Source organism: Anomalospiza imberbis, chromosome 2 (assembly GCF_031753505.1).
Source record: "Anomalospiza imberbis isolate Cuckoo-Finch-1a 21T00152 chromosome 2, ASM3175350v1, whole genome shotgun sequence".
NCBI lineage: Eukaryota > Metazoa > Chordata > Aves > Passeriformes > Viduidae > Anomalospiza > Anomalospiza imberbis.
In genome coordinates, this window is record NC_089682.1 from 78,856,339 (window position 1) to 78,881,344 (window position 25,006).

A 25,006-nucleotide genomic window follows, 5' to 3' on the forward strand; every position below is an offset into this window, starting at 1 on the left:
GTTTTCCACTTTGTCTTATATATGACAGTTTTCCCACCGGGTAGTTCTTAGAGACACTGAGGAGTTTTGCATTCAGTTAAGCTCTAATCAGCCTCATCAATTATTTTTTTACTCCATCCTGACTTAGAGTAGTGCCATGACTGTAACAGCATTTGATGGTCACCAGCTTTTTCTTTAGGAGAAATCTTAGCATTGCATCTGGTTTTGGACACCAAAAGATCATTAACTACTGTAGGAACCTAATGGCTTGAGGCCTCAAGGTGGGAAAAGTACAGCCTCTCCCTGGCAACTCCAGGAGGAAGAAGTCCCAGAAAACAGGATTTTTAATCTATAATCTAACAAATTATGCTGCCTGTGGCCCATTGGTGTCCGCAGCTGTCAGATGTGGGGACACAGTCATAGCAGAGTCTTCTCTCTCTTCTTCACAAATCTTGTTTGAAGCCATCTTGAACCCTGAAATAGGTGCAGGGAGGATGCCAGCACCTCTTTAACTTTTTCTTCCCTTCCTAGCCCAAGTGAAACACCACCAGAACTGTAGTTTTCACCTAATTCATTAATAATGCTCACCTAAGACAGTTTTGTTTGGTGCATATCCACAAAGAAAAAAAGCACCGTCTTCCACCAGAGAGACAGATGGATACAGATGGCTGGAACAGTCAAGAAGCAGGAAGTAAGTGTGCAATTACAGACAAGAGTACAACGTGAAGTCAAAACAGAGCAGGGGCCTCAACTCTATTTATGTTACTGCAATCATAATGTTCCTACAGGCCTTAGTTTCTTATTGAAGTTTGGAACACATATTTAGTGAACTCCTTGCCACCATAAAGCAATTAAAAGGTAGAGCAGTTTTGACAGTTACCTTAGAAGTTACACAGATGCTACACTGACTTACACCACAACATTGTGACATTACTGGATGGAAGCCACTGCAACAGATCCCGTGACTGTATGTAGGTATCACGGTGATGCCTACCTGAAGGTGATAAGCTGTGATGACAGGCTTATTCCCAGCACACCAGACATCTTCCTTCATCTGCCTCATGACCCTGAAGCACTTCATGCGACAGCCACCATCTTCATCAAGTCCCTCCATGAGGATGTGCTCAGCACGGGAGAAGCACAGCTGCCAGTGGTAATTAGAGCGGGCTAGGAGGTCGAAACCCAGCGACTGTGGAACGACAGGGGAAGTGTGACAGCAGATCAGAGGCAAACTTCTCCCAGCAATGCAGACAGAGGTTACAAAAGTATGTGTGACATCTCTCGAAGCCTATTCTAAACAGGGTTAGCAGAGGCAGCAAACAAGAGGCACGCTCCCATCTTAATTCTTAGTTGAATAAACATACATTTTGCATTGTTTCCTTGTGCTGGTATCAGTTACTGCAGGGAGATCCTGTTCTACAGCCATCAGGCACAGTACCAGCAGTGCCACTAAAGCAGAGGTACAGCTCTGCAGGCACTTTGCTGTGGAGCAGGAGGTTGTGCATAAGAGGGGAGCAGGACTGGAAGGTGGAATGGGACCTGCAGGAACTTGGCAGCTGGGGCTGAGCTGAAGTGCCAGAATCCAGCCATGAGTGTTGTAGGGAAAGATGGGATTGAGCTGGAGGGAAAACTGCAAGACACCAGCCCATTTGCTGAAGTCTTACATGAGGCAGAGCAAGAATGATGCACATCAGAGCTGTGTGATGCAGGCAGAATTGCTTGCAATAAAAACTTAACTCAGATTTTTTCTATAAAATTCACCACTGTAAGGGGGGAAGAAACAAAATCCAAATAAATTCCGACAGAATATTTTGACACATTGCTTCTCTCTTTGGAGAATACATCTTGTAACCCTACTGCCATCACCATGCAGTTCTTCCTTTGGGAAAACACTGTCAGATACCTGAAAGGTAAATTCCATCCCAGAGGTAAGGGTGTTTTTTACACTGTTTACCTTGATGCATTGCACTTTTTCCTGAGAAGGCCAACGCTTAAGGCAACGAGGCCACCGGGCTTTCTCAGGCCAGCACGTCGGAATCTCCACAGCAGGGACCAGCTCCACCTCAACCTGGGATTCTGACGTCTCCACAGCCACCCGGACCACTGGGCTGAAGGTCTCCAGCACTGTCACTTTACCTGTGAAAGGACAACAAGAGAAGAAAATATAGATAAAAAGGTCCTTTTCCACAAGCCAAGCAAGAGGCTGTCTAGGACTTGGAGCTCTATTGTTCTGTCTTAACACCATCTCCTCAATAACACACGAAGACTATAAGAAAAGCCTAAATCTATGTAAGTCTATCCTGGGGAAAGAGAACAGGAAGATGAAAGAACAATGTTCTTAACTTTACACTCAATTATCATGCTTTTTTTTTTTCCTCTTAAACACTAGGATCAGGTTCTTAAAAATAAAGCTAGACAAGTGGTGCAACCTAACATTTCTAATGATACACTACAAGGAGATCACTGCAGATGACCAGATGAACACTTCCTATCTGAAGATGTTTTTCTTCCTTCAGAGAACCTGAGATCAGACCTATGCCAGATCACACTTACCACTGACAGTTATTCAGAATGTTTTGTGGGGTATCTGTAAAGTTTGTTTCTGGAGATGCACTTGCACAGAAGACAATACCAGAATTTATGGTCTGTTGTGCCGAGCAGTCACATAGAAAAGGCTAACTGCTACATCACTGCAAGTGCTGAGTGTTAAGAAGAATTAGTTCCAAGGTGATTTGGAGAAAAGAAGTTTCCTCAGTGTTAAAGAAGAGTGGCGCTTGTCTCCAGGAGCAGCATGATCTAAGAGTACAGAAAGGAAAACAAGCTGCAACTAATGGACTTTGTGGGATGTTGCCTGTTGGTCCAGTTGAGTTCATGGAAGAAGTTTGTGTCCCAGTCACTCTGGCAGGATCATTGTCCCTTCAGCTCTGCCATCTGAGTCAATTGCGTGTTCATCCTCTAACCCACTGAGTGAAAGGCTGAGCAGATGAACATAAGCAGTTTAAAGAACGGTGTGTTATCCCACCTCATTTTGACTGGTATGTGCTAAGAAGCAATTCATGGGGTGAATTACCTTGCAAAGAGTAGAGTCCATCCCAACCAGCACTTCATTAACCTCAGAAAATCGATGTGCGATTTCCCTGCTGAGCCAAGCCTGGCATCAAAAAAGAAACTGTTCTGTTCCCAAGCTCCCAACAAGGATCCCTAGCAGCTGAAAAGTGTTAGAGCAACCACTGTGTCAGCATGTAAATATGTTCATAGCATTTCCAAAAGCATTGCAATGCTTATACCTATTTTTCCACTAATGAAAAGTGAGACATGTCAAAAACTGATTTTGCTGGTGCTGAAATAATTAAAAAATAGGGAAGCAAAGAAATCAGTGAAGTTTTTCTGTAACTTTAGCCATACTGTGGGATGAAGAAAGTCCATTCTTCACAGAAAAAACCAAAAATGGTAATTGCTTCTCCTGACTTCATCTTAGCTCATCTCCTCCCAGCGGACCTTACAAAAAAGGCGTAAGAATCATCAACCTATACACCACTCTCTGGGGTACTTGCAAGTACCTTTCCTGCAACACTCAACTTTCATTCAGGAACTTGATGTGACTGCCGCCCAACACAAAAACTTTCACATAAGTAAAACCTCAGAAGCAAGCCTGTTCCAGCTGGTCTTTCCTGTGAGCCTCAATGGTGAAATTTCATTCCTATCCACCTTTTCATTCCTATGATAGCAAGTATTTCCTGAAAAAAATGCCATTATCTAGAAGAGCTTGACTTTAACATTTTTTTTCCTTGTGACTACAATTCAGAGTGCAATCAGATGAGTGGAAATAGCTTCTATTGCTCTGAAATATAGAAGACTCATTAGGCTACTGAGTGAAGTCATTCTGGAAACATGCTATGGGAAGAGGCACCACAGGAGTAACCTGGACACTGGGGAAAAGAGCTCTTGTCCAACATATTTTGCTTCAGTAGAAGTACTTCTACTTAGTTCCCACCATCACATGCTGGAAAGCTGTGGGCAGCTAAGGTTTCCCCAGAGCATTATCTGCCCTATAAATATCTTCAAACATGTTCTTCTCAGATGTAGAACCCAAGTTCCCCAGTTTCCGGTACCCAATTTTCCTATACTACCTTCCTTAATAATTTAAATATATTGCAGGTGCTGTAGTAGAGAAAGATTTTTTTTTCCCAGACAAACTCCTAAATGTTCTAAAAATCTGCGCTGCCTCTCAGTTGAACTGTGAGGGTGATGTTGCTGGAGACCCTACCCAAATTCCTAAGAAAGGAGAAACATCTTGGGTACAAAGAGCCCCAGAACTACTGAATTCTATCTTCAGTGCAGGTCTGTGTACGTCACTGCAATCACTTGAAGGCTTCCTGGTTTTGGAGAGTTTTGCTCAGCTTCTGACCACGCAATCCAAACACTCTATGTGTGTGATGGTTTCCCTCACATCTGTCCCCACCAAACTCACTGGAGAGGTTACAGGAGACAATCGACTTCTCCACCAGCTCCCGGAAGACGATAAGGACTTTGGCTGGAACCAGATCACCTTCGATGTTCACATCCTCTTCATGCCACTGCTGAAGGCTTTTTGAGAACTGCTCCACCTCCAGCCACTGATGCAATTCCTCAGGGTCCCGCACAGAGGAGAGGAGCTTGGCTCCATTCACGGTGTAATAGCGCCAGTGCCGTACCTGGCATTCCCTGTAACCGGTCAGGCCACGCAGAGGAACTGTGATGAGGAATTGGCTGGGTGCTAAGACCTAGGAGAGTTCAGAGAGATTGAGAGAGGAGACAAGGGCAGATCCATGAGCTAAAGTAAAGAAAACAGGGTTGAGGAAGTACTAGGTAAAACTGGGACCTTTGAAAAGAAGGACAAACAATGGTATGATGGGACTAACTGAACACAGCCAGGACCTGTCTAAGCGTTACCTTGGAGGCATGCAGACTAAAAGGAAATTGTCTTAGAAGGCGTCTGATGATGTGAAGCTCTTAGAAGATAAGAGCTCACTGGCTGATTTGCCACCACACCTGCCATGCTTTCCCCCTTTTCTTGTTATTTCTAGTCTGCAATTGCATGAGATGTAATAACCAGCAGCTTCCAAGAAGCAGGAAGGCATGAGAAAATATGTTTTGAGAGCCAGCCAAGGGAAACCCAAATAGCAGTAGTTATTATCTCAGAATTGTTACTTGAGATAAGCCCAGAGTCCAATGCTAGTAAGAACTATGGCAAAAAGTTCACCTTTCTGATCTCTTTCAAAGTCTACTACAGACATTAGCAAAATAAGGCTATGGCCCATTCATTTTATGAGTGTTTCAAGTGTTTCTGTTTGACTGGCCTTTAAAGGGACAGACACATAAGGCAAGTGACATGCCTGAGCCTACAGAGGCAGTGTCACTCCCAGAAATAAGTCCGGGTCTTGGCCAGCTGTAATGTATGGAACTGCATCTCCTGATAAGCACGACAGAAACAGTGTAAGGATGGAGGCAGCAACCAATGGACAAGGAAGCCTTAAACAGCCTTGTTTGCAAGCCAGTTCATTTGCCTCACTTGGGGAACAAGTATTTTCCAATAAAAACCAGTATTTGCAAGGAAAGAATGAGGTGACTCAAATACCACAAAACATCATCTGTCTGGCCCAGGGCATAGCCAGACATGTCCAAGTGCTACTTTGGAAGCATCTGGCAGTTGTGGTTCCAGAAGGGGTGTTCAAAGTCCTTCAGACTTTTACCATGTTGGCTTAGGAACTTTTCAAGTCCACTTGCTACCAAGCCTAACTTACAGTGGCATAAGTAAGGTGAAGCTGCTGCATGAGCAGGATGTGAAGTGACAGCCACTGCCGCGAGGTGGTTACACCCATGGCAAACAAAACACGCTTGTCATTCTCCTGTAATAATCCAAAACACTCTGGTAGCCTTCCTCAGCTCAGCTGATTTAAAGTATTACCACAGAGGTGCCAGGGCACTAACAGGTTTTTTTGTCCCTAAGCAGCCTTTCTGGGTCTTCTGCCCATGGGTCTGGGACCCCCATTTCAGGTTAGCCCTGGGCTCCAGTGTGTGGGTAGGTAGCTTGACCTCAGACCTGACTTATCAGCAGACTTCCCTGATGATCCAGACTCTTGGCTGACCCAGATGCCCTCCTTGCATCTGTCTCACTCAGGGACCATAGCGCAGGGGCTGTCTTGCTATGCTCACCTCCTGTCTCTCTCTCTCTCTCACACAGGGAGCAGCTGGTCCTCTCTGCTCCCTGGCAAGAGATTTGGAAAACAAAAGATGGCCAGCCAGAAGCACAGAAATAGCAAAGAAAACACCAGGATGTTGCTCTTTTGTCAAATATAAACCATAAAGGCAGGAGGATGCTGAAAGGATGACATTGCAGATCAAGCTGACCTGCACGCGTCGGGTTTGGTGGGGCAGCTCAGAAACAGAGTAGTAGGCTTCATAAGGAAAAAATACAATGGCTGTCATGCAGTTAGTGTGGCTGTGGCTCACTGCCTCAGCCACATTTTCAGGTAAACAACCATTTCCCCCATACCAAAATGCTGTCATGTATGCACTGGCATCCAACAGATTGCAAAGGGAAGAGATGCACATGTTATGTGAGTGCCTACAAATGCACGTCACAAGGGTCCTCTACCTGGGGCTTACCAGAAAACAACAGAATGAACAAGGCTGGGATTAGCACTGTAAAGCTGGGCAGTTGGTATCTTCTTGGCCTAAACAAATCCCAGTCCCACAACTATGCTCTGTCACATGATGGTCTCACATGCTGTGTGCAGGCCACAGGCCCCAGAAAGTCATAGGCTCGAGAAAAAGTCTCCAGTTCTGGATGTGTAACTTGTGGCCAGTTCTGCTGTGTTAAAATCCTGTCTAGAGTATGCTGGGCAAATGATATATAACCTCATTCTTGTGAACCTGGTCAGGCTGTTCCAGGGAGACAGAAACATTAGGTTAGAAAGAAAATAATTATGCTTTGAGGGAAAAAAAAGCAAGTCTCTTGTGCAGAGGACAAAACAGTCATGGAAGGATCGTTTTGGTGGGTGAAATTGTCTGGAGAAGAGGGTGTGTGAGAAGGAAGTAAGCACAGGGATTGTCAGGCACCAGGAAGGCTTTGTACCTGGATGGATGGGTGGAATGGGCGCTTCCTCCGAAGCATAGCTGACCACTTGGCCAGTAAAGCTGGCTGATCCTGAGAGAAGCAGAAAGGAAGACAAGTACACAGAACAGAGAGAAAGCATCATTCATTCACAGCAAAGGTCATTCATTCACAGAGCAAAGCTGCAAGCTTCCCTGGATGCTTGGAGTTTGTTAAAGGAAAATCCCCCCATTTCCACCAGCTTGATTAAACAGTTGGCAATGCCACTGGGCAGTGCAGTACCAGTGATTAGTCTAGACCTCTTCATTATAACTTTACTGAAGCCTCCCCAGCGTTTTCATCAGCCCTGCACAGTTGACAGCTCCAAAAATGGTGGGCCACAACAAAAACAAACAGATAGAACTTTTAAAAATTAAATAATCGGTTTTGTTCATATGAATTTTAATTCAGGTTTTCATTAAAGCATAACTTTTTGTTACGTGGGTCACAGGAAAACACACTGAATACCTAAAGACTTTTCTTAACTATTCTCCACTCAGCCCTTCATATTTAGAAGGGAACTTGAGGCTTCTCAACAAATCTAGATCTTTCACCATGTTAAATGGATTCCTTTTAGTCAGAAGCTGAAAGTTCTAAAAAATCCTGTAGATTTAACTGACAGAAAAAAATATGTTGCAAAATTGAACACGGAATAATGAATACATTGACTTTTCCTGGACACAAGTCTCCTCTATGTTAAAGTATGTCAGCAACAGTATTAAAGTTTTCAATCTTTGGAGTAGACAGCCCAAACCAAAATAATTTCTCATCAAACCATTCTTTGGTGCCCCACACCTACAGGACAGTTAGTCAGGTCCTCCTAGTGTTACTTGCACAGATTTGTAATGCTGGGTTCAGTTAAGCATGAACAACAGATCTGCCACTTTTAAGGAAATAGATTTCGAGGATTTCTTTCAAGCAGAATTTGTTCAGATCTGCAAACTATAACACCAAGTTACTGCTCATAATGGATTGCCTCCGTGGTTTTGTTCTGCTTTGCTTTCCAAAGCAACAGTTTTACCCTACCCCGTTCCTGTCAGACCTCACTAGCCAAGCAGGTTTGTTTCACACAAGAGGTGGCTAGCAGAGTCTGGCACTAAGGAACTCATGGACCAGGATGTGTCACTGTTTTACGTCACTGTGGCCATACTTACTGACAAGACCACATGCTCTGGGATACACAAAATTCCAGAAAAGCTATGAATCTGAATGTCTTTGTCCCCAGGGCAATGGCCACATTTCAGACTGGGTGATTATATTTTGCCTCCACCTCCATACCCTTCCAGCAGCTTCATACAAAGGCTTCTTCCCTTTCAGTCCCAGAGAGCTGCAAAAGTTGCCATGTGCTTTTACGTATTTGCTGTGTTTTGATCTGTAAATGGCTGTGGTTCAGTCCCAGAGAGCTGCAAAAGTTGCCATGTGCTTTTATGTATTTGCTGTGTTTTGATCTGTAAATGGCTGTGGTTCAGTATAATGGGTTACAGTAGTATTTCAACTAGTTCAGATGAAAAGAATTGTTTTCATCTGAAGTTGCCATTGCTGTGATTGTTTCTTGTGTCTTTACTAGTTACTTTTGTGTAATGGAGTCACAAGAAATAAGCAGCCTTCTTCTGTCACAGGTGAGACAGGGCATTATTATTTTTAAGTCTGAAGGTCTAAAACAGGGAGGCATTTCACTTCTCCCACTAATAAGCATTATTTTTTTCCCAATGAAAAAGAAATTCCAATTCATGACAAAGAAAAAACGTATTTTTCAGAAGGAGCTTTGTAATGTTCATAGCAGAAGAAGGACTTTTAATTCTTCTTTCTTTTTTTTTAGTAAGTTGACAGCTTTTCCACCTGTGAAAAATACGGGTCATAGCTCATGAAGGCATGAGCATTTTTTCTTATGTTACTGCTGCACAAGTTTTTCTTTCTGTCTCCCAAAGAGCTTTGGCTTCTGTTTGTGGATTGACAGCTCTGGCAATAGATGCTGTTTGTAAACACAGCAGCTGTAAGAAGAGGCTCTGCCTGATTTACCCATCTCTCTTTGATGCTTCTCTGGCTGTGAGAAGTCCATGAGTGAGTGCCAATGACCCAGTTGCTAGAACTCCACAGTGAAGTGTCAGCACATTGTCTGTGGTGTTTGGGTGAGGTACCTGCCCATACAAACACTTACATAATGGAGAAATCACTTTCTGGTTGCTTACAGGCTGCCAGAGAGTGCATTAGAGCTCTTGTTCTTACCTTAATGTTCTCGTTGTGAATGCCAGAGTTGGAGATAGCCTGGAATCGCACGGCCTTGTAGCTGATTTCTGCGGTCAGCTGCTGGATGATTTTCTGCACTTCCTCCACTGTTTTGGAAACCAGGTAATGCCGCCGTTCCACCTGTCAGTTCCAGGAAAGACACTTCATGTTACAGGTAACTGCAGTCTTTGTCTCCCAGTGAGAAGCACACAAATTAGCTTAAAGCATCCTGAAACATTTGTGCTTGTGCTGCACTGGGAATAAAAATTGTTCCCCTGTCTATTGCAACCAATTTACCATGAGACAGAGCTGAGAACACCAAAGGGTCAATATTCAAGACTACTGAGCATTAATTGATATTTCCATGCCAACACCATTGGATGGAAGGAAAGGAGTTCATTACACAGATAAATTTGTTATCAACTAATTCTAGTCTCAATTCTTTATCCATTTGATGCAGAATACCAGTTACTCCCCTGTATATGGTAGCCGTTCTCAAAGTCAGAATATGTTCCATTCCAAGAACTGACAGGACATCAAGACTTAGAGATCTGTCCATTAGTCAGGTGGTAGATGTATGTGGCATCATTTAGATGCCTACCTTTTACACTGAAAGTATCCACACTGTCTTTATGGCTGAAGTACAGATAAGACTCTACTCCTAGATAGTGTGAAAACATCTTTCCAAAGCTGGCCCCGTTGGGAACTAGGTGTTTATGTGGCTTAAAGGGTAGTTTTTCAATTCAAGAAGTAGTTGCATAATGAATTACTGAAAATTATTTCAGTGAAATATCTGAGTCTTGAGAGAACTGAGGTGAGGGGTGGACAACTCAGAAAAATATAAGATGAACCTGAACCTTCACTTATGACCAAAAATGAAGGAAGCACAGGGGGACTTTCACAATCTGAACAAGGAGATTCAACAAGAGGAACATGAACGAACCATGTTAGTAAAGGACATTTAATATTTCCCAAATATCCTTACACATTTACCGAAGTGAGGAGATTCAGCTACCGTTAATGAAGTTCATGAACATATTTGTCATTATTTATACAACCAGAATTACTAATGGAGAGTGGAATATTAAGACTGTTTACTGTTCTTTTTGAATCCTATGCTTCATCTCATTTGGTTGCAGCTTTTGCTTTCTTCTTGATTCTTCTTTTTCCTCACCATATTCTACTAAACCTTCTTCTTTGCAGGCAAGAAAAAAAATCAGAAACAGAGTTCATCACTTGGCTAAAGTGAATGATAAAGCATAATTGCCACAGTCAAACATAATTGCTACAGTCTTTTGTTATTATCAAAGACCAAAAGGAAGCAAAAGCATAAGTTAAAAATTCTGTACTGTGAGGGTGGTGAAGCCCTGGCACAGGTTGCTCAGAAAAACTGTGGATGCCCCATCCCTGGAAGTGTTCAAGGCCAGGCTGGACAGGGTTTTGAGCCCTGGTCCAGTGGAAGGTGTCACAGTCCATGGCAGGGAAATTGCACTATATGATCTTTAATGGTGCCTTCCAACCCAAACCAGCCTATGGCTTTCTAAAATTCCTGTGTCCTGTTTACTCAGCATCTTCTTCAGCATCTAAACACCTCTGTATTCTCTTTTACTGTCAGTCAAAAACACACAAGTGTGTTGAAAAGTGTCCTCATGGCCTGGAAGGGGATAAATAGATTCACTTCATTACAAAAAGGAACCATTCAATGGACTAAAGTGGACTAGTGCTTGCCTCACATCCATTAACCCATGGACAGCAATTGACTAAAACTGAACTTGAAGATGAGCAGAGTTTGAATACCTTCCTCCCTCAGACAACAAAATTAACAGTACTTTTACTAAGCCTGAATAGCTTTTGGAAGTGGGAAATTCGTCAGACAACAGCACTATATTCCCTTGACTGGGCTCTCATCCACCCTTGACAATCTGTTCCTTTGCTATCTTAACACCATGTAGTCCTTTACGTTTATATAATGCCCTTTAATTTCCCTAGTAATTCACCCTCCTCCTCATTCCAATTCATCCTTTTCTCTAAGAGCAGTTTTAGCTACTTACATCTACTTAAAAAAAAAAAAAAAAAACACAAACAAAAGACACTGAAAGACTTTAGAATGATTTTAGGTTCATTTTCACCTCCTCATCTCAGCTTTCATTTATGGATTTATGGCACTTCTCCATCTGTAGCTATACTGTATCTATTTTCTCCACCTTATTTTGGTTCATCCAGAACAACTCCTTAGAACAGTCCAATAAGCTTGACAAGATACCTAATGGTTTCTCCAGCAAGTGAATGGTGAGTGGCAGAGAAAGTTGTCCATGTCCAAGAGCTCTTAGACAAAAAAAAATAGATTTTTTTTTAAACTGAAAAGTATAAAAAGTATACAAAGTGGGTCAGCTCAAACAGAGACCTAGAGTGCCCTCTGTATGCATTGCTCATGCTCTGTTCTCTCTAAGAGGCACCTGCTGGAAACATTTTTTGCCACTTCCAGTATCCAGGGAGAATCCATTCAACCTGGCCTCATTTAATTCTACCTTCATCACCTACTGGCTAGGCTACAGTAGCTGTCATGAATTCTTTATAAGAGTATACACTCAAAAAAACAGTTGAGGGAGTACCACTAAACACCTCTTTCAATGTGTACTCCCCATCACTGGAGCAGGGATAAAAAACAATGGGCATGTGACTGACAGAGGGTGCTCACTATAATTAGCTAACTATAATTAGCTCCCTAATCATCCTGTTGCAAAATATAAGCTTCCTACAGAAGTGAGGGTAAAAAATCAGAAAACAGAAGGTGAGTCTGAAGAGCCAAGGCGTTTATCTCAGATACTTCTAGTACCAGCACAGACTCACTGGGAGAAGAGACATTGTATGGTCTTTCTGTGACTCACGGGCATCCCCCTTACCAGGTCTTAACTCAGGGAATTGTGCTAAAACAAATGCACAAAACCTGAATAACAAGGTCAATTAAGGTTTTATTAAGGGGGAAGGAAGCAGGATTGGGATTTATTAGGAACTGTTAAGAACATTTGGGTTTTCTCTTATTTACCAAGCCATATCCCCACCATATGCATTCAAATTTTTCCTTTGATGAGCGGCTTAAGGATGAAATCTCTGGTATTATAGAGATTCATTGCACCAGGTGGTTGACCTATTTCCAAAAACAGGCAGCATTTGACAAGCTGAACTGCCTGAAGTTGGACAAGAGACTCAGGAGCAGGCAGAAACTAAGAATCTATCAGAGCTGGAGGGCTGCTAGAAAACAGACTTCCAGTATAACCTAAAATATTGGCAACTATGAGCCTCACTTAACTACAGTCTCCTTCTGTTCCTTGTACTTATGGCTGTCATATGAGCATTTTCCTGTGCATGGCTTCCCTCTGTTCCCCTCTTTGTAGCTCTGCTTTTTAAATCTTCAGAGAAGCATTCTCTGTTATAGCTCACTGAACAAATTCTCATGGAATGATTTTCCTGTGCACAACACTGCATGCCTGAAGAAGGTATATTTCTGGGAGAACTTTCCTACTTGCCACCAAAACATTTCCACAGAGAAAACAAACCTTTCTTACCAGCCCCTTCATTGTACTAGAATATGTGATCCTTTACAGAAAATAAAGCCTTACACTTTCTCATTTTGAAATTATTTGTCACTTTGGTATCTTGCATTTTGTTGGGGAAAGCAGACCATAAAACAGGATCTAGCTAAGTACTGCCATGAAACATGTCAGCTTTAAAAAATGTTATGGCTCACTTAGAGGTTTTATTGAACAGTATTGTTTCACAGAAGATTTTATTCTATTTTATTTCATTTCATAATGGGAGAAAAATTGAGTGCTGGAATATCTTAGAAAATGAGATTCCAGTCTGCATGTGCTAATGAGACATGGTATTTTAATCATGGTATATAGAAAAGTATCCTAAGTTGAGGTGACAGACTGATGACTGAATTATAACAATATTGGTCTGTCTCTGCAGTTCCTACATGAATCTTTTTTAGAGGCAAAGCCTGGTGTTGGTCTTGTTTCGGTCAAGCCAAGACCACCAGACAGGGAGAGAGGCAAGGACTTTCCTTAGATTTAAATGCTGTCAATTACAGCTAGTCTCACATCAGGAGTTCCAGATCAGGAACAAAAATTCAGGATACCTAGAAGAAGAGGACAAGCACCTTGAAAAATTAGGCTACCAGCAGATAAGATTCTGCAACAGAAACCTAGAAATCTCATTAGAAATACAGTTCTCATGAAACTTCACCCAATCTTGTCTCAGAAATGAAGACAGCAGGCAAGCAACTAACTGTCAAATTTGGCACCCTTCAGAATCAACACCTAGTGTGGGAGACAGAAAATCTGGTCAGATAAAGTCTTACCTTGCTCTGGATGTAGATTTCTACATCTTCATCTGTGAATGGTTTCATGGCAAGATGGTCTTCGCTGCTCTTTAAAGTGTGAATTCACTCTTCACTTGTTCACCTGCCTCTGGAAGTAGAGGAACACTCAGAGAGAGCTGCTCAGAGCCTTCTTGCCCTGTGAAGCTCAGTTCACTTAGTATCTCTGTGCTGTGGATGAGTAAGAGAAGAGAGAAGCAAGGAAGCATGCCTATTTTTAATAATTTTCTTTTTCTGGTCTGAGCTACAATGGTGACTTCCAGCTCATTCAGAAAACTAGCTCCAAATATTATTCTCTACATTCAGTTGTTATTATTCATCTTATTACTTTTAAATGGTGGACCTTGCATGCAGGCATACACAAAAAAATCCCAGCAACTGCTCTGTCTCAGGGCAGATCTGGAAGTGCTTTTCAGATTGCAGTGCAGCTTCAGTACATACATGCACAGCATTATTACTCTGCATGCCACTAGTATGCCCCTGCCTAACTAGCCCTTCACTACACCCTTTCTTAAATGCTCTCAGTTATTCCTTGTCGACTAAACCACACTCTTTCCATCTGAAAACATATGGGTATTTTTACACTCAGATTATTCACTGGGGTTGCAGTCTGCAACCCCTGCTCCCCTCTTCTCCCCTCTCCTTATATCTCCCCTCTCTCTCTGGCTGTATTGACAGTAAATATTGTGCAGTCTGTCCCCTCCTGCAGCTTGCTTTGCTTTCTTTACAGTAAACAGACAGAAAGCTGCCTCTCGTTTTCTGCCAGCAGCTCAGCTAACAACCCCATATGGATGATTCAGAGGCAAAAACAATTGATCAGGCCTTATTGATCCAGTGAAGCTTGGTTGCTTTTAGAAAGAAGGGTACATCAGCACATGGAAGGGAGTGACAGAGTATAGCTATGAGATCCCATGCTGCTAAGCATTCCTTATTAAGGAAGGCACAGTCCACTTTTGGGTAAGATCATTATTTCTTCCTGGAAAATGAACTTTGACATCCCTTGACCAATTTACTGCCTCTGCAGCAACTGGCAAAAGGCAGCACATGGGTGGGCACTGGGTGCTACCTCAGGAGAGGTACTGTTGCTGCTACTTATCCTTCATTATGTCCTTCATGAAGTCAAATACAAAGTACATTAATTTAAGTAATTAATTGGAGCACATATACCTGCAGGACATCTGCTTTCCCAGCACCTACAAAGCAAACCTTTCTCTGACAGACAGCTGCCACTGTCTTTTTGCAGACTTGAGGATTCCTTCACAAAGTTGTGTAGGCATCTTTACTTCCCAAACCAGTTTCTACTAGAGTTGGGCACTGAAAAAGATTTTCTTGATTCCCCAATGTTTAGGGACTCATACCATGCTTTTGCTCACTTCAAGACTTACTGGCTATCTTTCCTCTGAAGGGACAGCAGTTTATGTGAGCTCTGCTAGGGAAGCTAGATAAAAGGCAGGGTCTGAAAGAAGGCAAGTGGAATAATAGGTTGGAACAGAACTTGCAGGGCCTGGTTGGATGGGATTATATCCAAGCAGAGTGTACAAGAGAGCATTAAAAGCATGCCCCTAAAACATTAAGTCCCTTGTGCTCCCTCAGACAGTCAGCTGTACATACAGCAGACAACTTCCTTAACACTCTTGACACCACCATACATTAATACTCAGAACATCAGATGTGTATTATGAAGCAAGGAGAGATTAAGGGTCTCTCTTTCTTGCACCTGTAAGGTCTCTCCTCATGACAGCTGTCCAGAGACATGGTGCTGGCAGAGAGATGAAGTGGTTTTGGTCATTTGTCTTTTATATCATAACATACCTTATGTTCATAATCCTTATTATTATAATGCATCCATTATTTCAATTTTATAAGTAGTACATATTATGCTACTATTTGGCTGACAGTAAATACTACAACTGATAAAGACCTTTACACTACCAGCAAAATACAGGTTAGAGTGGTATCAGAAGCAGCAGTCTTGACCTCACAAGAACTTGTGTTTGCCACATGAGGAGCAGATAGCACAGAATGCAGCAGAAAAGTAGAGGCAGATGGCCATGTGTGAAGAGGGAATGTTACTGTGGAAAAGCCTGCATCAGAAGGAAAGAGTAAAGAGAAAGGACAGAGCAGAAATCAGAACATCTGCATAGATTAAAGAGGATGTAGACACAAAGTGGGAAGAATCCAGGCTTCTCCAGTGAGGTCTACTGAGCTGATGCAGTGGTACTGCAGAGAAACCTTCATCAGATGGGTCCTTCTCAGGAACCTTCTACCATGACAGTGCTTGATAAAGTAAGACGAAGGTGGAGAAAATCTGAGATAGATCCAGGCTCCAATGGCTGATAAATACAATCTCATGAAAAAATATTTCCCCTGAGCCTACAACAACTTAATTCCCCAAGCACACCAGCAAGAGGGAGTGAAGAATGGCTATTTCTTTTTCCTCGGTGTTCAAGGAGCACAGAAGGAAAGAAAGAAGGCATCAAGAGGATGAAACCAGGTTCTTCTCAGTGGTTTCAACCATCAGGACAAGCAACAATGGGAAGAAACTGATGCTCAGAAAGTTCCACCTGAATATGAGAAAGAACTTCTTAAATGTGAGGCTGATCAAGCACTGGAACAAGTTGCCCAGAGAGGTTGTGGAGTCTCCCTCACTGGAAATATTCCAGAACTGTATGTATGCAACCCTGTGCCATGTGATCTGGGATGACCCTGCTTGAGCAGAGAGGTTGGATCAGATGACCCATTCTTTTGTGAAAAGCTCACAACAGCTTCATGGAGATAAAAACCACTCTGCTGAAGCCAGGCAACCATGTGAAGACAAAACCACTCTTCAGTTCTAGTTAGCTCACAATCCATCAGGTATCATGGACATGAGCACTACTGAGCACTTTTGAACTTGATTAATTTGGCAAACTAAACTCCCAAGTATACCTGTTTCTAAGGAGATCCCCATCCACACTGAGAATGGCTATCTTTTTGACACCTCTGAATCCCTTTCTTTTCTAGTGATTGTTAGAAGTGCCTTAAGCCCCTGCTGGGGTCTTGGCATATTTTTGAGAGACAGTTTCTCCAGATAGCTCTTGCTGAAGCACTGCAACCTTCCTTCCCTCTTTGGTGGTGTCTCTGAGGTTTCCAGCATCACTTATTTAATTAGCCAACCACAGACACCCAAATTCTGCTTCATGAGCATCCACTGATTTATACAGTTTCTCTCAAGCATTTCCAAGCCACACTTCCAACACTTTGGTCTTCTCAAATCACAGTTCCTTGCCTGCTGATCTGCGTAAGATCATATGAAATGACTCAGCTGTATTACATCACCCCATTAATATTATTTCAGTTCCCATTTCATAGTACCTTGTAATGGAGTTCAGATTGTGGATAATTTCCTTTGTACCTGCATCTTCATTTACTTAGCAGTACTCTTCGAAGAGGATTTAGAAATTTACTAGTATCTGCAAAAACACTGAATCTGTGGTATATAATTTTCATTCATGCTGTTGGCAATATGCAGGACTGAATTTGATTTTGGATCAGTGAAACACTTGTGAAAGTATTCTGTGAATATATGCCTTGAATGGTATTAGATTGGCTCTTGTATGTTCTGAAGATGCCAATTACTGATGCTTTCCATGCTTGCTTGGCTTTCCTTTCTTCACTCTTCAGTTTCACAGATATGACAAAGACATTTCAAACCTACAATCAAAAGTAATATGAACTGTGAATTGCACAACAATAAAGAAATCACCAACATCTTGTAAATAAGAGCAGCAGTATTAACTGCACAGGGTTGTCCAATATTGTGTCTTTTTCTGTTGGGCAACTATTTAGAAAAACTATTCATACGGAACAGTGAGCATGTATTAAAAAGCCTCTGCTAAATCACACAAATGAGTCAGACCAATGTACCACTTGTGACTCACAGATGATCTGCAGTGGCAACAAATAAGCCCTGTTGAAGATGCTGCCTTCCAGATGAAATAACAACCCTGAATTTCTAGTTGCTAATGATGACCCATCTCTTCTTGCTCTAATTACCGGAGGCATTAAGTCTGTTGCATTAGCTGAACCATGTACTTGGGTCAAGACAGACCACTAAACCAAATGATCCCAACAGATTTAATAATCTCTGACAGTTCTCTTGCCTTCTTAAACTGTTGTCCCATTTCTCCCCATTAGTGGATTAAGTGACTGTGCAAAATGAGTAATTGTAGCTTGAATCCCCTATAACATTTATGCTGTGACAGTCGTTAGTACTGTTCAGCCTCCATTCAGAGGATAGCAGCATAACATAATCAGGCTTTTTGGGGGCAAAAGTTCTGGGAATTTATTTGTGTTTTTTCCACTTTGTCTTTTAATAATTTGATATCACCAAAGGGCATACTTCAATGACAAAAGCCTGGGATGGACTAGAGGGTAAAGAAAGTCCTGCTAATTCACTGTGACAGCACCAGAATCACATATGGGTGCCAAATTGAAATGCATCTCCACTCATTCCCTCCCATTACCAATCAATACTTGGCAGGCTCAAAAATGCTCCAAATGCTTATGCTGCTTGTTCTTACTGCCACACATTCTCACATTAGCCTTGGACCTGCACTTCATATCATGCAAGTTAAAGGTTTACATCCTTTCCAAAGTAAGCACAGGATTGTATCAGGTCCAGTCATTTATAAAACCTGGTATTTTTTTTCCATTCGTGGTCATACCAGACATGTCAGAAAAAGGCAGCAGAAATGAGTTCTCTTAATCTGGGGAGAGATTTGAAACCCCAAATTATTTACAACCTGAATGTTTTCAGGCTGCAGTGTAGTATTTCCAAAGAGAGTGATCACTCCAGTATCGCCAGCTGAGGATGTGGGAAATTCTGAAAAATGCTGAGATTCTAATGCTGCTACCCATCACTGACCAGCCTCAACTCGGAAATTCATCAGAATCCGGTCCATTTTGCAGCTGCTATTAAGCATCAAGCCACTGGGCAGCAAATATAAATCACACAGCAGTGCTTCTAGTATTGCCAACATAGCTGGGACCCAGTGTGGTGATGTGTTCAGGGTCTGGAAATTTCCAAGTTTAAAATGGTCAGCTCAGAAGATGGCAAGAGAGGCAGGAAGCTGGGAGTCCTGGCTGCATCAGCTCTGAGGCTTCCAGGAGAGTTTACTGAGATGTGGGACAGGAAAACTGTCCCAAAACTGGCATTTTGAGTTCTGAATCCATGTACTGTCCTCTGAAAGTTCACTGAAATAGTGTAAGTTCAATGCATCATAATTTAAACACAAAATATTCCACTAGACCATTTTTAAGGATAATTTTCCTCTATGTTTTATCCATCACTAAACTACAACTACTGTTCTACTGTGTCAATCAGGATGATGTCCCACCATCTTGAAAACCTACCTGCAGCCAACATCCACAAAAATGAGAGCCTTCCAGCACTTTTTATTATTATATGCCTAGGTAAAGAGCCTGCATGCTGAAAAGGAAATACTTGATACCACTGATTTAAACACATGGTTAGAAAAATAGCATTTGGAAAAAACATGTTTGGAAGAGCAACTGGGAAAACTTTTAGCACTGGAAGTCTGGAAAAAAAAAAAAGCTGCCTCACTTTTGATGTCAGCATAGATTTGCTGGTTATTTTCACGTGTCAAAAAAAGGATTTTAAATGTAGGGGCACAGTAACTTGGGACAGAGTGACCAAGTCCAAGATTTAAATGAGCCAAACCAAGAAGCATGCTTGCAATGATGCTCTGTCAACAAGAGGGGCTGAATGAGACTGGATCACTGCATTTCCAGGAGCTGGTATTTTTTTTCATGACTGCTCTCAGAGCACAATGTTAGCCTGTATTATTTTTACACTTTGCTGTTGTGTCTAAATTGACCCGATTCAGAACTTACTGCTTGAGTCCACAGCAGTTTGAATAAATTGAGTAAATTACCAGTGCTAAGTGAGAACAGTCACTCCAACACAAACTCGCTTGGAAGAGAGAAGACTCAAACTGGCATCCCTGTTTATGTGCTTCATGCAGTCACTGACTAATAAAAAATGTACAAGAGTTCACTGGAGCCAGAGCTAGAAACTAGGTCTCATATATCACAGCCGAATAACAGGCACACACCCCTAAGATCTATTGCCTTTTCTTGATCAAAATACAATTACTACAGAACAAACAAGTCAGCTTGAGCAAGGAAACTGAGAAGGAACTCCAGGCCCAAAAAAGCCTGGTCCTCAGGAGCTATTTTAGAGTGGTGGAAGAAATACTTGTGTGGGAGGAGAGTGAGATTTTAAAAAAGCTGAACTAAAACAAAAACAAAAAAAAAAAAAACCCCAACAACGAAGCAAAAAACCCCCATCCCCTCCCACCAAAAAATAAACAAAACTCACAAAAAGCCCCCAACAGAGTGAACACAGCTGACAACCACATTCTGTCGGAACTGCATGAAAAGCAGATGTGTTTCTGTATGATCTTGGTTAGCAGTATTGCCAATCTACTATAAAAGCTGTCTGATCAAACGCCTCAGCTTGCCACCCTACACCAAAGGTCAAAGATCCCAAACTTCCCAGGTGATCCTTAGGATATGTCAACTTGGACACGGTGTTGTGTCCCGGGGCTAACGTGGCACTGTGGAGAGGATGGAAAGGAGAAGCTGGAGAAGCAGTACGGATTAAAGGAAGATTTTGCCAATATACCTGTAGAAGTGTCTCAGGAAAAACACAGGGGAAGGCCCAGACAACTACATGCTTTGCGTGGGAAGAAAGTAGGAGAGGAGAGTCACTGGGACTCTGCAATGCATGGGCCCAGAGGGAAACAATTGCCATGTGGGAACAATTACTATACAATGAGAACACAAGCAGAAGTGAGAAATAATTTGCTTTTTATTAGAAGTATGATGTATGTACCACAAAGCAGACCAAGATAATCAGCAAACTAGTGAGAACAAGCCTTGTCAGAATCTCTACAGAGGCGTCAGTAAAGTCTTTTCAGAGAGTTTCTAGACAGATCAGATAATGACCTGAATAGCTACACACTCCAGCTTCAGTCACTGGAAGATGAGCTAACAGCTTCCAGTCCAAGCTATGTCTGGCTAATACATATGCTATTCTTTTAGTCCATAACTTCTGAAAATTTGTCATCTGAAGAGCAGGTAGCAGGAGAAATAAAGAGAGAAAGCAATTTAATTCTCAAGCAAACACTTCCTCCTTTATCTCAGACCCATAAAACTATACAGCATCAACCTAATTCCCATAATCAGCTGCCCAGCCCTTTCCCCTTTATTGGCTGTTTTGTGCAGTCAAAGCCAAACTGCCAAAGGGAGAGGGTCAATCGTTTGTGCTGTATCTGCTCCAGGCAGTGACAGGCCATGGGACAGATATTCAGGGCAAGAACTAGTTAAATGCAGATTAAGGACACTGAAAACCAGAGTGCAGGAGGAGAAACAATAATGGAATAAAACCACTGGGAATATGCAGAGCAAGTTGCTTGGCCAGGCTTGTGCATGAAGGAGCAAGCCATCTCTCTGCTCCTTGGGTTTTCATGGAGGGAGGGAAACGAGCAGATGTGCTTCAAATGGAAAATGAGGTGAATAATGCTACCAGTCATCTGGTGGGAGAGGGACAGTTCGGTGCAGGAGGGAAAAATGGCATTCACAGGAGTACAGGGCTGTTCAGTTTCTGCTACCAGGGTCTCCATTAACTGCTCTCTAACAAAGCAAAGGCTGGCAGAGAAAACAATCAAATGGCAGTTTAGAACAGAGCACTGATCCCTATTCCCCTACAGTCACTTTTTCCAGATTCTGACAATATTTTCTTTGCCACTGGACAGGAGACAGGAAATGAAGTCAAGCTATTTATCACCTCATTGACAGGTAATGAAGACAAATATTCAAATTTTGCCATTCACTGAGGACCCGTTTTTGCAGGAGCACTGAGGACAGGCACTATGGCCTTGTGCATTTGCATCCACTTTAAGAAGGGGTGTTTAAGGGACAACTAGAGCTCATGGGAACTCCCCCAGTACATGTTAGTAACACCACCACAGACATTTCACTATGCTAAACCCCCCAAAGTGTTTCCAGTCTTTCAACATCAATCAGCACAACTGAAGCCAGTAGTAAATTGATTCTCACATTCCACTGGTGCCAGTTTTTGTTAGAAATTATTTGTGATAGATATGGTGGAATATATTGATTAGTACTGACAGTCCCAGTTTCCCAGGCGCTTTGTAGCACTGCCTTTCCAAAATGACCTGCTTTCCACCTTGTCAATTTTCTTCTGCAGAGTCCATTAGAAATATCTATTCTATTCTGAGAGCTTCTCGTCCCTCCAGAAAACAAAACAAAACGGTCAGGCAAGTAAAAAAATCAGTACAATAAAATAGGTTTGTGGTGTTGCAAAAGAACTTGTTTTTATTGAGACATTTTGTGTCAGGGGAAGAAAAGGCACAAAGTAAGTTACAAAGACATTGGATGAACTGTACGAGTCAGAGGCAGTATCAGAGCTGTTACAAATCACCTAAAAGTTGGCTTAATAGGTTAGCCTCTACAAAATTCTTAAAAGAAAATATGTATTTAAAATTATTGAAATAATTCATAAATTAAAAGAGAAAGTAAAGACAACCAATATTAACTTTTTGACCAAATTCACCTGGGCTTACCCATCATCACCCTCTCTTAGTAGACAGAGATCACTGGAAAATATTTAGTAGTAGAGAATTATTTTAAAAACTCATTAACACATTTTAAATTAAGAACCTGATATTTACTTTTTGTACCTCCAGTGAAGTACAATACATACACGTAAGGCAGTATGCATAGGAAATACATTAAGAAAACAGAATAGATAAGTGCAATTATTCTGAATATTTCAACATTTGTTATGGCCCCTTACCTATGGCAAAGAACATCTTAAAAAGATGGATTCTACAGCTGTTCACAGAACATATGAATATATCACCATAAAAGGTCTACTGTGGAAAAGCTTATGCTGTCTTCAATTGTGACTTCTCAGATGAAGTATTCTACAAACAGACTTTCCAGCAGTACAGCTCTGAGTTAACAACAGCACACTAATACAGTTAAAGAAGAGAAAGTACTTCTCAAATACATCAGTCCTCATTTTAACATGGGAAGGCTCATAACACTCAGTATTACATTAATCCAAATTAAATATTTAACAGTACACACATCAACCATACACAACTTCATTTTTGAATTGGATCTGTTCCCCCTGCCCCCGTTACCAATTTTCTGTTACTCAGCTCTCAACTGGCAATGACTTTTGATTGTTAGTTCAAATTAAACAAGAATGAGAAAACAGTGCAAAAGTCTACAGGATATAAAGACTACATAAAGATTTATTTTCATGATGATGAAAGGTGGAGCAGCAAAAAAAGTAGTTTACCCCTCTGGTCAAGAGGAGGTCTAAGTTCTGTCTTCTGAAATCAGCAAGGATGTAAATGCACACAGACAGCGCTTGGCTATAAATGTCTGTTCATGTCCTTAGGAGTTTCAGTTACTTGACCTAAGACAACAGCAACACAGAAAGGCAATACAGTACCAGCCACCTGTCAGCCCAGGCCAAGGACTTGACTTGCAAGAAAACCCTGTGGAGTGGTGTATGAGCACGGCTGTCAGGGCTTGGGCAGCGAGCGGGTGCAGGGCATCCTGTGAGGGAAGGTGCCAGGAACTGCCTGTGCTGCTCCCAGACAGCTCTGCAGCAGCCAGCACAGGAATCACACAACAGCTGAGGATGGAAGGTGGCACCTCCTCTGGAGGTCACCTGGCCCAACCTCCCTGCTCAAGCAGAGCCAACTACTAAAGCAGACTGCCTAGGACCATGTGCCCGTGACTCCCGAGTATCTGCACACACAGAAACTCCACAACCTCTCCAAGCAACCTGTGCCAGTGCTCCATCTCCCTGACATTAAAACAGTGCTTCCCTATGTTCAGATGGATCCTCCTGTGCTTCAGGTAGTGCCCACTGCCTCTTGGGCCCAGTGAGCACTGACCCACTGCAGTTCAACACTGCCAGAGCAGCTAATGGCACTTGGACAAAAGAATGTTTAAGACAGGGTTGTAAATGCCAAGAAAAAGAGATTACAGTGCTACCACAGGATGAGGAAAAAGGATAAGCCCACACCAGCACAAGAGAAACAGACTGCTGAGCGGCAGAAACATCAAAGAAAAATCAGCCTGAGCAGAGGCTGAGAGTAGACTCAAAAGGAGCTACAACTCTAAATGGACTGTGGCTGGTGATGAAACCCACAAGAGAGCAGCGGAACAAGGAACAAAGAGCAGTGAATAAACAGAAGCACAACAGACTGATCCCAGTCTCCTGCGCTGCCTGTTGCCTTGCTGTAGGGACTGAGCATGACAAGCAGCCAAGGAACTGGTGGATGGCATGGGTAGAGAGAAGGAAGACCAGTGTCTGGAGAAAAACAGCAGTATTTTCCTTAAGTGTCATAATTACTTTTAATTCCAACACCAAAGCAGTAACAAAACTCTAACTGGCAATAAATTAAATTGATTAAAGCCCCCTGACTCAAAACTTACTGCCCCTGAAAAGTCATGCCTTCAGCTGACATTGTATAAAATTAAGGGCTTTCTGTCCCTTTTAAAGGTAAACAATATATACAGAAAAGCCATGTTTTAACTGCATAATTATGAAGCTCCTCAGAAGTTTTAAGTCTTTAAAACTAAATTTAAAAGGCCTTTGACAAAACCTTTAAAAGGGAAGGATGACTTGAGTACTAAGTAATGGATTCCCACACAAATTAAAGGAAATATTTTGTAGTTTCCTCAAAATCAATTAAATACAGAAGTGACAAAAAAAAGCTCAACATGAAAGAGGTAGCTTAAAAAATCAAAATACTATTTGATTCAGGAAGCAAAGGTAGTGCAATAAAAGCATCCATATGAAAAATATACTTCCCATTTCCACATTACTCAAATTTTAACAAGAACAAAATAAAATTTGTGTTGGATTTTGAGGAGTGAAAGGGTTCAAATACTAGAAACCAGTATTTTAGAGGCCTACTAGAAATCAAAGCATACACAACTCTCATCACAAATCACCTAGCAGTTGTTTGCCCTGTAACAATTTTCATTAGTATCTGCAAAACTGATTTTTCTTACAGACTAACATCAGAAATACCTGTCTCCCAATCAGGCTTCCATAATTTAAAAACATTTTATTTGAAAACAGATGTACCAGATACCTCTCCTAGGATATTTTTAAGTACATACTGGCAAAGGTTTTCTTACCAGCATACTTTCTGCCTGGCTCCTGA

General features: G+C 41.9%; 2 protein-coding genes across 4 annotated transcripts in view; both read right to left on the reverse strand.

Moving 5' to 3' along the window:
* Positions 1–25,006, reverse strand: part of ATP1A1 (ATPase Na+/K+ transporting subunit alpha 1) — a 179,126-nt gene that overhangs the window by 83,551 nt on the left and 70,569 nt on the right. The gene's annotated exons all lie outside the window — the stretch shown is intronic.
* MAB21L3 (mab-21 like 3) overlaps positions 1–25,006 on the reverse strand; it is a 35,825-nt gene that overhangs the window by 5,417 nt on the left and 5,402 nt on the right. The window contains exons 1-6 of one of the 3 annotated variants that reach the window (XM_068181968.1): positions 9,942–10,589; positions 9,341–9,481; positions 7,097–7,168; positions 4,451–4,742; positions 1,934–2,115; positions 974–1,168 (exon numbers count right to left, since the gene is read on the reverse strand). In XM_068181968.1, the coding sequence (XP_068038069.1) occupies positions 974–1,168; positions 1,934–2,115; positions 4,451–4,742; positions 7,097–7,135 (708 nt within the window). In that variant the 5' untranslated portion in view covers positions 7,136–7,168; positions 9,341–9,481; positions 9,942–10,589. Of the gene's footprint in view, positions 1–973; positions 1,169–1,933; positions 2,116–4,450; positions 4,743–7,096; positions 8,503–9,340; positions 9,482–9,941; positions 10,590–13,703; positions 13,811–25,006 lie in introns of those variants that run through there. The other 2 variants (XM_068181967.1, XM_068181969.1) reach the window with 2 other exon arrangements.